The sequence below is a fragment of the Rhineura floridana genome, chromosome 3 (assembly GCF_030035675.1).
Source record: "Rhineura floridana isolate rRhiFlo1 chromosome 3, rRhiFlo1.hap2, whole genome shotgun sequence".
Taxonomy (NCBI): Eukaryota; Metazoa; Chordata; class Lepidosauria; order Squamata; family Rhineuridae; genus Rhineura; species Rhineura floridana.
Window position 1 is genome coordinate 129724862 of NC_084482.1, and position 14595 is coordinate 129739456.

At 39.3% G+C, this 14595-nt stretch overlaps 1 protein-coding gene across 7 annotated transcripts in view; it reads left to right on the forward strand.

The window, feature by feature from the left end:
* Positions 1–14595, forward strand: part of DOCK3 (dedicator of cytokinesis 3) — a 463693-nt gene that overhangs the window by 60769 nt on the left and 388329 nt on the right. For all 7 annotated transcript variants that reach the window (XM_061617883.1, XM_061617886.1, XM_061617884.1 and 4 more), the window contains exons 3-5: positions 4055–4095; positions 12490–12545; positions 13965–14061. In XM_061617883.1, coding sequence (XP_061473867.1) covers positions 4055–4095; positions 12490–12545; positions 13965–14061 — 194 coding nt within the window. The remainder of the gene's footprint in view (positions 1–4054; positions 4096–12489; positions 12546–13964; positions 14062–14595) is intronic.

A 14595-nucleotide genomic window follows, 5' to 3' on the forward strand; every position in this document is an offset into this window, starting at 1 on the left:
TTAGAGTTTAAAGGGTTATATTTTAGCTAGTCAGAATTCTGATTTTGAATGACTTGCTAACTATCAAAGAAATTTCCTCATCAGTCCTCATAAATTAATCAATTTTATTTCTTTAGGTAAATGTAACCCGTAGGCCACCAAAGCTCTGGTCCATAAACTGTGAAGGAATTTGTTGCTTGCGTATTCAAGTCACTTAGAAGAAAACCTGGGAACCATTGTTGGTTGGGTGACTTGCCATGTCACTCACACACCAGGAAACAACCATATGTCTATTTCAACAGAAGTAAAAGAGCACAGCATTTGAATTGTAAAAACAATCCCCCTGATGTCCCAGAGTCTGCTACTTTTCATGCAAGTGGGCAGCTGCAGCAATCCAGGTGGTAACTTGATACCTGTGTGCACTTACCCTCTCACTAATAAGTTGGCCAATGTGGAATCTTTACAGCTTGGGGTTGCAAAGAAGCTTTCAAGTTTGCTCTTTCATGGCAAGAGACAATTATATTTGAGCTACCCTGCCCCTGTTATCTTCTCTTTCAAGGTAGTTTGCCCAGCTTCAGTTGTTGGCTCTTGAGGAATTGATTGGGTTGTCATCCATTGAGTCTTCTTGAAGAGTGTTCCACTTCTCAGCCTAATCATTCTTCTAGTATTGTCTTATCAATATTGCTCTGATTTCAGTTAGCAACAAGGAGAAAGTCCTAAGACTATTTAAAACAGGAATGGGGAACAGGTAGCCTGTGAGGTGGCCCCAGCCGGCAAGATTTTTCAATTTGGTTTGCTGCCTCTCTTCAGAGGCTCTGCTCCATCCCTGCTTCAGTAACCTGCTGCAGTTTCTGTTGTTTCCTGGCATTCAGTACCTCTAACCTTCAGTGTGCGGCTGTGCTGCCCCACCCATCTCCATCTTTGCTCCATTACTTCTCCTTCAGGAATGCTCTGTACTGTGAATAGTGCCTGGGAACTCTCTAGAGCACTTGAGCATCTTAAGAAGTGCTTTAGCATTTTTGGAACCATGTGGCATTCTCAGAAGAGCTTTTGCATTTCCAGTGCTCTGATCATCTCCCCTTTTGCCAAGATGTTCATCCTTCTGGAAGTTCAATTTTAAATCCTGCTTGGTCACATCTAAAACAAATGTCAGAAGTGAACAGTGGGGACTCTTAGGGGGTGTTTGAGGAGGGGTGGCAAGCCAGCAGTGCAGGAATCTGGATGGGGATATCTAAACTGCTTTGTTTTCATTGCTGGGAGAGAGGGAGTGAAGTGGAGGTTGATTTATTGGAGATACCTTTTTTTCAAGTGTGTTCTGTGCAGGGATTCCTTTTGGAGAATTAAAGAGCATCAGCTAGAAGGAGAAATGAAAATGTTTTTTAGTTGCGGTGTAGTGGGTGAGGCAGCTGGTACAGTCTGTCAGCTGCTGATTGCTTGCAAAGGCAGAATGAAAGACCGGAGGTGAGGGGAGAGTCTTCTGTAACTGCTCAGGTGATGTTGTTGGTATAGTTGTTTTGTTTGGTGGAAAAAAAGTATTGGTGGCTTCTAAAAGGTGGTGCATTAGTTTCCTTTCTTAAAGGGCATACCTGTTGCATCTTGGCTTTTTGTGTGTGTGTGCTGCCCTGAACAGATGACCAGTGCTGGCAAGTTTTTTAAAAATGAAATCACACTCCCCAGCTTCCTTTTGAGTAAACATGCATTTATTCTTTCCCCTCAAGAGTTCTTCTTGGCTGATTGATCACACTGTAGTGCACACTGACCTGGAAGTGAACACTATTGAGCACAGTAAGATTTATTTCAGAGCAAATACTCACTGGATTGTGCTATAAGGATATAGTCATATATATATATATATATATATATATATATATATATATATATATATAGTAAGCCCCATTGATCACAATGACATTTACTTTTGAGTAAACCTGCATAGATCCAGGCTGTAAGAGTTGTGGGCGGGCTGGCTGCGGGCTGGCTGCGGGCTGGCTGCGGTCCCCCCCCCGATGGACTGTGGCCATTGTGTGGGAAAAGAGATCCCTACCCCAATCTAAACTTGCAGCATCACTTCCTTTTGCTCTCTTGGGTTGGTTTTGTTATAGGAGGTACTTTAGGCCTTTCTTAGGCAGATCCTTCTCTAGAAAGCTGAGTTTTATTCCAGACATCCCAAATAACATTTTGTAATCAAAGTTGCAAATAACTCTCTTAAATAGACAGCTTCCTGCTCCCTGAGCCTACTCCCATGCCTCTTCTTTGCATTCCTTTCCAATATGTACCTGTAACTAGTTGATCACGGTGCTCTGCAGGTGATGACATCCTGAAGATACCATCTCATTAGGAAATCTGTTCCGCACAACGTAGGAAGCAGACCTTCAGTGTTGTGGCACCTATTCTTTGGAATCCCCTTAAATATTAGTCAGGTGCTGTGTCAGTTGTCTTTTCTGCACCTATTGAACTTCCTCTTTCAACAGGCCCTTTAAGTAGAAACCTTATACCGGTCTGCACCTGTATTGGAATGGTTTTTAAAGATGTTTTTTAAAAGATATTTAAAAAAGATTTTTAAAAGATGTTTGTTTTATAGATGTTTTTAGTGTTTCATCGCTTGTTTGCCACTCTGACTCCTTTTGGACGGAAGGGTGGGATTAAATTTAATAAACAAATAACCCTCCATAAGTTGGCTTGTATGCATTGCAGTTAGGGATGCCAGGTTCAGAGCCTGAGACTGATCCTGTATCTTTAGGAGAAGAGAAAGTCAGCCAAGTGCAGGTGTTCTTGCAACTCTGTAATGGGAAGAACCACAAGGTGGAATTCTCCCTTCCCCCTGCACAACTTTGAAAGATACAGAAGACCTCTTGGTTGCCAGGCCCAGCCTCCAAGAGGCCTTCTGTATCTTTAAAAGTTGTGGAGGGGAAAGAGAGAATTCCACCGTGTGGTTTTTCACATTACTACAGGGTTGCAAGAACACCTGCACTTGACTGACTTTCTTTTCTCCTAAAGATACAGGATCAGTCTCAGGCCCTGAACCTGGCAAACCTAATTGCAGTGCATCTTCCTCTAGATGCCTGCTATTCAGACTGTTCCCAGTAGCAGGGCGGTAGTGTGCTATTTGAAACAGGTGGAGAAAGATTCCAGCCAACAAATTTATTTATGAAGAAGAGAGTGGACTGATTCTACTATTTGATACGGCAAGCTGAAAGCCTCCTACATGCAAGCAGATTTACTTGTGGTTATTTTTTGCGGAGATATAATGCCGGTTCCCTGCTATCAGAGAGCCCTAATTGTGCACAGTGGGTGGCAGGAGGAACTTTAATGTTGTGGTGGTTTTGCCTTCCTCGTAGCAAAATTATTTGTGGTGTTTCAGTTCTATTTCACTATTCTATTATTACAACTTCCTGGCTGGAGCTGGAGACATTGGGCATAATCCATTGACTGGGTAAGTGGGGGAGGATCTCTGTTCTTCAATGGGGACCCTTTTAAGGAGTCTTGGGGTGTTACTTCATAAGGAGGGAATATAGCTCAGTGGCAGAGTACATGCTTTAGTTGCAGAAGTCCTAGTTTCTCCAAGTAGGGCTAGGATTCTTGTCTGAACCCCCTGGAGAGCTGTTGCTAATCAGCACAGAGAATATTGAGCTAGGTGGGTCAGTGGTGTGATGCAGTACAAGGCAGCTCCCTATGTTTCTAGGATTCAGCTGAGCTTGTGGGTTGGCATGCCTGTGACCCATACTGTAGTGGGCCTGATCATCCCACTAATATTTCCCTGCATGCAGTCTGGGTGGTTCCATTAATCAGTAGTTGGGCTTTCTGATACCTGGATCCTTCCCCTATGCCATTCCAAGCTCTATAAGCTGAAATTGACAGTGGCGGGGCCATTTTTAACCTATGACATTCTAGCATGAGTTTTGATCTCCAAGAAAGAAAGAGAGTTCTTATTAGAGTTAATGTCAGAATAAGTTGTGTACTGCCTTTGAGTGGTAGGTGAGTAGGAATACAGAGTTCTTAAAGCCTAGTTTTATTTTTATTAACTTCAGAAAGAATGTACATTTCTTTTAATCTGGTATATTTTGTTGTATTTCAGGATGGTACAGAGGTGTTTCAATAAAGAAACCTAATGTCAAGGTAAGCCTAGATTCCATTTAGCAAATACAGTATTAAGTTTTATGTAGCCTTACAAATAAATCTTTATTAAGTTACTAACTCATAATTTTTACTACCCCACCTGCCCACACATGCCTGTGTTACCTCAGCATTAAAAAAGAAACAGCTGTGGTAGAGTAGGGAGTGCATTTAAAGAACTTTCAGGATTGCTTCTCCCATCAGAAAGAGATGGGACTGACTTGAAATTTGACTCTTCTGCTGGGGCAGAACTCCCAAACTCCCAGACTGGCCCTGTTCCTTAAAAGGAAGCAATGTCTGTGCTGGGCTTGTTTTTATTTATTTATGCATTTATTTATTTTGTGTTTCTTATTGTTATTCCTCTGCTCCTCACTCCAATTGTCCCCTGGGAGGACTGTTTACCAGTAAAGGTGGTGGGGCTATATAGGAGATGATTGGTACATTTTCCCCCCCTCCAGCCTCTCTGCCACTGAGAAAGGGAGGAAAAGAAAGGGAGAGGACACTGGCATCAGATTGGCTCCTGCTGCATGAGACACTGGGGAGGTCACATTGTGTCCCCTCCCGCCACACCATGCTCTGGTATGTTTGGTGGCTTGAGTGGTATTGAGCCTCCTGTTGTCACACACTTTTTCAGCACATGGCTTATTGCTCCCTCCCTTCCTTCATTTGCTGGCCTTCTCCTTAAGGCCAGGCCACTGGGGAATTGGGAAGACTGAGAGGGCCTTTGATCTTGGTGTGCCCTGTACTATGTATCAACTCTGCCCCAGTTCTTAATTTTAATAAATATTTTATTGAAAGTTTTTTTGTACAGAAAGGAATAGGAATATAAATTATGGGGTTAAATTATTGTATCTTATACAATACATATTTTCACATTCATAATACATTAGTTGTAATCTAGGTTATGGTATGGGGGGAAGGACAAGGATAGGAGATGGGGAATGGTTTCTGTCAAGACATTTGGATTGAGGTAGAATTGTGTGTGTGTGATTTCTGTTGAGTGTTTCTAAGTTTGCTTGCTAAGATTGTCATGTATGTTGTGGTGTGTATTATGGGTTGGTGTGTGTTTTTGGCCAAGTTCTGGTCAGTCTCTAGTTAGATGATGGAGTATGGTGAGTTGCTGGATGTTCAACCCAATGTATCTCTCCATAATGAAACATAGGAGGGTGAGGGAGAATGTGCACCTGCAGACCATATGGAGCAGATACTGCATCATACCAGCAACAATGGCACAGGCCACCTTCTTGCTATTTGCTTTCTCCTCCAGCCCATGCAGATAGGAGATGGGTGTTCTAGCTGTCCTTTGCCTTATTCTTTGGTCCGCATAGGAGGTCAGGGCTTTGAGAGGATGGAGGGATCATTCTTACCACCACCACTACTCAAGATCCAAGGTAGGATGCAGAGAGATGGATCAGAGTGAGGAAAGAAACCATGGAGCTGCAGTTACCCATACCCTCACTAGTTTGCACATAAGAGGAAATTATGTTCTGCTTCCTAGATTTTTTTACCCATTTGTGTGAAGGGAGGACTGAAATGGGAACCAAGGGGTTGTGTGTGGGTGTACAAAGCTCATGTATAACCTGGTTTATTGTTAGGATTTGTTTGTGCTAATGTAGCCAATAGTAACCACAGTTTGTTGGTTTGGATGACACAACAAGCCATAGTTAAATAAACATGGAAGCAAAAGCTTCTGAACTCCTCCTTTCAGTTGCGTGGGAGGATGATGAAGGAGTGTGCAGGTTTGAGGCTCACCTAGGCTTGTTTACATCATGCTGAATTTTATGGTTTAGCCTGACGTGCAGATGCAACCAATGGATGCATTCAGATCACATTCTTGATCCTCTAAACTTGAGCACTCACACCTCCATCTTTCCTCTCTCATGCCTTAATAGAAGACTTACTGGTTTCCTCAACCCACAGTTTGCTGTGACATCTGAACTAGCAAATTAGTGTGAGTGACCTTTCCAAACCAGGACCAGACTGTTGTTTGGAGAGATTGCTAAAACTACAGTTTGCCATGTTGGAAGTGGGGCAAGAGCAACTCCTGTTTTGTTCTTTTGTTTAAGCTCCAGAAGGGAGATAGAGCTAGGATCCTCCAGATGGATAGGCTTGTTTACCTTTATCTGTGATGCTCTGACTGACTTCCTTCTGTCGCTAGACTGTTACGTCTTTAGGGAAGCTTATCTGCCCCTCCTCCTTCTGCCCTTTCCTTTCCTTTGTCCTCCGACTGTCCGGGACAGAGGAGACATTCCTTTGTCTCTGCTGTCTCCTAGCATGGGGCTAACTCCCGCACCTGGGCATTACGCCTCCAACTTAGCTAGTTAGTTAGAACTAGGTATGCCTTTTCTATCTACTATGTATTTCTATAAATAAAGTAGCTTTTCTTATTTTACTAAGTCTCAAGTCTCAGTGATGCTGATGCAGGGTAAAAGCCTGCTTTCTTAGGTAAACGCACGCACACGCTGGCACACTCGCATTTCAACATCCACTGTTACTCTGCTGCTGTGGTGTTGCTTTAAATGAAATTAAGCACATAAATACACACAGCGCAACATGCCATTCGGAGAGCACTGCAATAGTTTGGGGGAAACAGGAAGCCTTCAATAAAATGTGCATGATAAGGGAAGAGGGAGTACTCAAGCTTGTTTGTTTGTTGCACATAGTTGTATGGCCACCCATTAAGATATATTCTCTGGACAGCTTATAGAACAAAAAATATAATACTTTGTTAAAACACAATACAATGATTAAAATGCAACAATGAAAACAACCTAAAAACATTTCTTTCTAGCAGCAGGAAAATAAAACCACTTAACCACTCAGATTATAAAATTATGCTTAACTCACATCTTTAAAGATTTATTTGAAAAACACTTTTGAAAAGATGTTCACAAGGTGTTTAAAAGGCCTGGGTGAATGAAAAGGTTTCACCTGGCACCAGAAAAACCATCAAGAAGGTACCAGGCAAACCTCTCTGGAAACTGTTCCATAGCTAGGATGCCACCACTGAGAAGATCCTCTCCTAGCCAGTCTCTACAACTTTAATGTAAGGATCATTCAAACCTACCACTGTTGCCTAGGCAGTAGTGGCTGGTTGGGGTGGCATGGGTGGGGCTGTGGTGTTCTCCAATCTTCCCAACACCATGGGTTGCTGCTACAGACCAAGGGGAGGGCAAGATGTAGGAAGCTGTGTGCAGCATGGTGCATGGCAGTAGGAGCATTGGATTGACTCCACCACCATACACTGGGGCTTCCCGTGCTTTGCCTCCTCCCTCTCAGTCTGTGGCAGCGCTTCACAGTATTGGGAAGCAGGAGAGCAATGCAGCCCCACCTGTGCCACCCACTGCCGCTACAGTGCCGAGGTAACCAGCATAGTGTCATAGAAACAGACTTTGAAAAGTAGGAATAAATTAACACAACTTCCTGCTTCTCCTTTTTTCTGTGCTATGTGTTATTGCCTACTCCTGCATAAAATCAATCATTTTGGAAAAGCTTCTGGGGGAAACCATATAAATGCTTATTGTCAAAGCCACATAAATTGCTGGACAACAACTATATGGAATAAAGGAGAGTCAAACTGATTGAACAGTTGTTCAATAAGTTTTAATGCCAATATTAACATGGATTTTTTAAAAGCAGCTGTGTTCTGAATGTAAATGAAAGTTGTATGTAAGGAATACTCTTATTTCTCATAGTATTAATAACATTGTGTTCATAATGTGACTCTTACTCTGCTCTTTGTTAGTTTTGCTATTTCTGTTGCTGTGCTTTGCTATGATATTTGTTTTTATATTGACAATTTTAAATTTGTTTTAAGAAATGTGACCATAAGATATCTGGAACACTCATCTGAGCAAAAAGGCAGGGTGTAAATGGAATGATTAAATGAATAAATGAATAAAATATTAAAATTTAATAACAATAAATAATAATTGTAGTAACTGCCCTGCATATTGTAAACTGTCCTGTAAGCTTTGCTGAAAGGCAATGTATACATGTTTTTAAACAAATACATAATAAAAAAATAGAATAAAGCTGTGCTTTTTGAAAAAGTTATATGTTTGGCCCCTAATAGGCATTTATACAGAGGCCAGGAAGTCTGAAGCAACACTTTGATCTTGGAATTTTCACAGGAAAAAAATCTTTAGTATGATGTAGGTGCATTATATTGGATTTATACAGAACTAGCATGAGACAGTGAAACGTAGATATGTTAAGTTTAACTGAAATTTAGGAGAGTTGAAACACTTAACTGAGAACATTCAGCTATGTCTGTTGAATTTGTTGCTTTTTTATCTTTGTATTTGATACCATCAACTAGAGTTCTTGCTTGTTTATCTTTGAAGAGTGTACATAACAAGATGGTTTACTAGCATATTCAAACCACCAGCAGAATGTTTTCAACAATTTATCAACAATTGCACTCTTCGCACTGGGAAATAAAATTAAGGCACTGGGAAATAAAAAAGCTCCTTGTCCAGATGGATTAATGAGTGAATTCTGTAAAATATTTGCAGATACTTAATAATGATAAATGAATCTATTCAGCCCAGAAAACTATCAGCATCATGAACAGAAGCTATAATCAAAGTTATACCAAAACCAAGTAAACACTCTAGCTTGCCTGAGTCGTATAGACCAGTTTTGCTTCTGAATCAATATGCAAAAATTTGGACTAACATTACAGCAAGGAGGCTTAATACCATAATACCAAATTATATTAACAAGACCAAACAGGATTAATAAAAAACAGGAAATTAAAACATAATGTCAAATAATTAGTTGATTGCATAGAATTAAGTCAAACGCAAAATTTACAAGGCATATTTATGTTTTTAGAAACATAATCAAAAGAATTTGATAGGGTGGAATGGCCGTTTCTGGTTAGAACTCTACAAGTAATGAACTTGGGAGGAACATTCAAATCTTGGGTAGATTTATTATATCAAAAACCTATTGCAAAAGTGTTAACAATCAAGTATCAACATGCATTTTGCTGGAGTGAGGTACTTGCCAAGGATGCCCACTCTCACCATTATTATTTGCTACTTTTCTGGAACCATTAGCAATTTTAATAAGAAATAATCAACAAATAACAGAAATCAAATACGGTGGTGAAGAATTTAAAATAGTGTTATATGCAGATGATATAGCATTAACTTTAACACAACCAGAATTATTGAAAATACTCTAAAATGTGTTACAATTATACAGTGAAGTTTCTGGATATGAAATAAATACAGCTAAATCCAAGTGCTTTGGAATTAGTATATCTAAGAGGCAAATAGAAAAACAGATAAGAGACACTGGTCTGCAGGGGGGCAATAAACCAATAAGATAGGTATTTGGCTGCATCCTAACATGCAAACAATTAAGAAGCACAACTATAAAAGATTGACTAAGCAGTCTGAAGATAATTTTAAAAAATGGGAAACATTACAGCTACTGTGGTTGGGGAAAAATAGCAGCCATATCTAGGATTGCCACCCTGGGCTCCTACTGGGAGGAAAGGTGGGATGTAAATATAATAAATAAGTGAATAATAAATAAATGAAATGATGATCTTGCCTAAGGTATTATTTATTTTTATGACACCACCTGTAGAAATAGAAAATCATGAGCTCACTCAATGCCAGAAAAGAATACGGAAATTTACTTGGTGAAATAAGCCAAGTAGGGACAGCAAATGAGAATTTGTGTAAAAAAACCTAATTATGGAGAACTGGGAATACCTAATACAGTAGGGCCCCGCTTATACGCAGGTTAGGGACTGGGCCCCTGCCGTAAAGTGGAAATCGCCGTAAAGCGGAACCCCTAGACTATAATGGGGCTGTCGCGTGAAAATGTTGCAAAATGTCACAAAATCGGCTTTAAAAAGTGGAATTTCTCGCTGCCGCATTAGCGGAATGCTGGAATGCGAAGCGCCGGTAAGTGGGGCCCTAGTGTATAGGTATTATCAAGCAGATAATTGTCCTTGATTTCAGAATGGTTTGAAGATAGTTATTATTAAAAGCTGAGCAAGAATTGTACATTAAAAACCTGTAGGAAATGTTACGGTTTAAGCCAAAACAAAATAATCAACCTAATTTCCTCACATCTACAAATACAATATTTAAAGTATGGATCAGCTGTGTAACAAAAGTTAGCTCTTCGTTTCTCCCCTTTGACCTCAATTTTGAGAAATGAATTTGTAAATAATCAAGTACTACAAACCATTGATCATCATCTATGGGAAAAATTGCTTTATTGTAGCAATTGGTTTAAACAAGGATCTACCATTTCCTATGGAAATGTGCTTGCAGTTTTTAATGAGAGACCTCCATTTTTTTTTTTTCCCATTGACACATAGCAGAGCAGATAAAGACAAAATACGGAGTTCCACATTCATCTACTGTCTTTGAAATTTTCTTACTACAACCAGAGAAAAAGAAAGCTATTACTAAAATATATGAAACTTTCTCTTACTTAAAATTCAACAATTATACCCAGCATACAAAAGGAAATGGAGTTGAGATCTAGAGAAATTTAATTATTCAATATTAGAAGAAGAGAGGACTTGGCTATTTAAAAACATCCCAATACATTTTCAAGTACCAGTTTGCAAGAAAACTTCTTTAAAGCAATTTATCAATGGTACTAAACACCACACAGGCTAAGCAAAATATTAAATCAACATATGTACGTTTGAAGATGTATAAGAAATAAGAAAGACTTCATACATGTTTTCTGGAGTTGTGCCAAAATAAAGCCCTTTTGGAATGGAATTTTAGATTTAATATAGGAAATGATAGGCCAAGCAATGTCAAGTAATCCCAAAACAATTCTCCTTCAACAATTATGTTTCATGGGGAAGTTACAAATGTAGACTCCCAATTAGCAGCAACTTTGCACACAGTGGCAAAAATATGTATCGCTCAAAAATTGGGGGGGGGAAGCAAGCCCCCAGTGTTGACAGAATGGCTGAGGAAAAATGACATATAACAGCAGTGCTGTGTACCATAATTTCAAAATAAGTTTTTAGAGAGATGGGTCTTGTTTATACAATTTTTGAATGTTAAGATGACAGATGAAATAGTCCTGTTTTAATTCATTTACTTTAATATAGTAATTTATCAGTATGTTTAAAAACATATGTAAAGAGTTTTTTCCTTTCAAGCGTTTTTTTATTTCAATTTTTTCTCATCTTCCCCCCTCAACATTTCTGTAATAATGTTTTTGTAACACAAGTTGTGTCAGATAAAACAACTTTCTTTTATAATTTGTTTGTATTTTGTTACATTTATATTTCTCCTTTTTGCTTTGTTTATGAGCACTTATTGTATGCTAATGTAAAATGTAATTAAATAAAAAATTCTTTTAACTAAAGTATTTTTTAATAATTAAACACTTTACTGAACACATAATGTCTCAATAATTTTTGCATTGGGTTAAAGGTATCAAACCTTTTAAGAAGAGTATGCAAAATGGCTGTGATCTAGAAGTATTGTCATGATCCATTCATTCACAGTTAGAGATGTTGTTTGACATAAGTACTCATCTGGATTGCACCGCTGATGAAAATTCATTCAGTTATTCATTCCATTATCTATTTTGAAAATGGGTGCCATACTGAATGCATAATTTCTGTGTTTGCATCTGCAGACAATTCTTGCATGGGAGCTGCTCCCATGTGTGGATCACCCTTGCTAGATAGGGACAAGACTTATATATTTACAGTAAACACTTCCTAATAACACCAAACTTACTAATCATTTGTGATTGGTGGTAATAACTAAGGCTGCAATTCAGTACGTGCCTGCTCAGAAGTAAGCTCCATTGGCTTCAGTAGGACTTACTCCCAGGTAAATGTGTATTAGATTGCAACCTAAGGCTAGTACTTCCCCTGGCACACTGTTCAAAAAGTTTGGGTATTGAGAAGAACATTTTTTGGCAGTGTAAGCTTGTATATTCATGTTCTGTAAATTACCTGGATTTGTTGTAAGATAAATATTTGCTTCAAAAGCAATACAGTAGGGCCCCGCTTTACAGCGCTTCGCTTTACAGCGTTCCGCTAATACAGCTCTTGTGAATTGTAGAAAGGCCCCGCTTTACAGCGCTTGTTCTGGTTTTATGGCAGTTTTTTGCTGCTGGGCGCAATTTTGGTCAATGTAAGTCAATGGGATCCGCCTTACAGTGGTTTTCGCTTTACAGCGGGGGTCCGGAACGTAACCCGCTGTATGAGCGGGGCCCTACTGTATTTTTTAAAGTTAACAATTATGCATATTCTATCATAAATCAAGTTGCATTGATTTAGAAATTTTTAATCCATTACCAGTTAGCAAATTATTTACTTGAATAGGTTCTGCTAAACTGTACTTTCTCTACTTTTTCAATTTATTATTATTATTATTATTGCAGGGGATCTTTCCTGCTAATTATATTCACTTGAAAAAGGCAGTTGTCAGCAACAGAGGGTGAGTATACTCCTTGATTGTCAAGAAATTTTGATACTTGTGTGGATAAAACAAAACATACAATTAGATACAATCCTGATAAATATGCTGGTTTCTACTGGCATTATGAAATGTATTCTGCATTTAAAATAAAATTTACATAACTTAATATGCTTATTTAGAATGAGATCTGATATACTGTGAGAGGGCTTCTCCTTCTTCTCCTCTCCCCTATAGCCACTGTGTTTTTCTCCCACCTGCTGCCCAACACAGATCTTGGGGTGTTTGGGTGGGGGTGCTGGAGGTGCGAGGGGACAAACCAGAAGTTATGTTGCAGAAGTGGATTTCCATTGCAAAAGTGGGTGGACTTCATTGGATGTCGCCCTTAGCCTTGAAATTCTAATTACTTCTAGAGAATTAAATGCTGCCAACAAATACTTTCTCGTAAACATTTCATTTGACTTGCTGAGTACTTCTGTTGTTAGATGCTGGTATGTATGCAGCTAGTCGTAATTTTTTTTTAAAAAAAGTGGATGGGTGCTGGTCAATCTGTGTTCTCTAGCATTTTCTTGGTTGGGGAACTTGAAAGGGGTGCTCTTTTCTACATGTCTCTTTCATGTGGTTGTGGAAGTAATGGTTTTGGATGGTAGGCAAACAGAAAGCAATGTAGGCAGAGGGTCTTAATGTTCTTTATTACTAGGGAGGGAGCCTCCTCTGCCTTAAGATGCTAGTTGCTATTTATTGGCTATGTTCACACATCACACCAATCCCATAGGTTTGGATTTTGACGGAGGGCACAATGAAAACTCTAGCTGAAGCCTGATGGGGCTTAATGGACTGGCAGGGCAAATGCTGTGCATGTGCACACTGGCAGGGGCAGAAGGTGAGGAGGCAGGTAAATTGCTATGCCAGCCTGGAGTCCAGTTAAGGCCCGATGGTGCCGCTTGATGGCAATGGGGCTGGCTCAGGATCCAATGGATCCTGGGTATGCTCACGCCCACCCCACCCCACCCCCAGAACACCCCATGACAGGGATTTCTGTTGACTACTGCCAGTGGGGATCAAACCTATCCCACTTCTGCCCACACATTCATCAGGCAGAATGGGGAACTTTGCACTGGCAGAGTGACACTGATGGAGTTACATTACACTGGCATCACTTCACAGGGAGAAGCAAGCAGGACTGAATGGTGGGACGCCAGCTCAAAGGGTGTTTAGATTATACCCTAAATTAACAGAACTCTGATCCATTGAAATCAGTGAGAAAAGTCAATAATCCCATTGATTTCACTAGGAATTATAAATGCAAGTAATTTTAGACTGGATCCAACCTATAATAAAGTGTGATGTGAACAAGTATAAGTGAATAATTCTGGTTACACTTTAAACCCAAGAGATAGAAATGTCTTAAAATATTACAATATTTGGTAAAATTTACAGGCAGTATGAAACAGTTGTTCCACTTGAAGACTCTGTTATCACTGAAGTTACAGCAACACTCCAGGAATGGGCTGCCCTCTGGAAGCAGTTGTATGTGGTAAGTGTATTGAAATAATATGTATAAGTAATAGTAATGTAATAGTTACATATAACTTGCTGATTTACAGGGGACAGTGAAAAGCTGAGATGAAAAATTTCTGGAAATTTGGAAGCCATGAAAAAAAAAGTTTTTTTTGGGGGGGGGGGAACTGAAGTTTTTTTGGGGGAAATTGAAAGTCACTTTGTTATTCAGGAACATCAAATGTAATTATGTACAAGTTGGTTTGGCATAAAATTATCACATTTGGTATATTATTTATTTATTATTTGATGTGTATCCTGTTCTTCCTCCCAGGAGGAGCCCAGGGCGCCAAACAAAAGCACTAAAAACACGTTAAAACATCATAGAAACAGACCTTAAAATACATTAAAACAAAACAACTTTAAAAACATTTTTTGAAAAGCTTTAAAAATATCCTAAATAGAAAGGGTTAAAAACATATTGTTTAGGGGAGAAAAGGGTTTTAAAAATATATATATTAAAAAGCAATTCCAGCACAGAAGCAGACTGGGATAGGTCTGAACTTAAAAG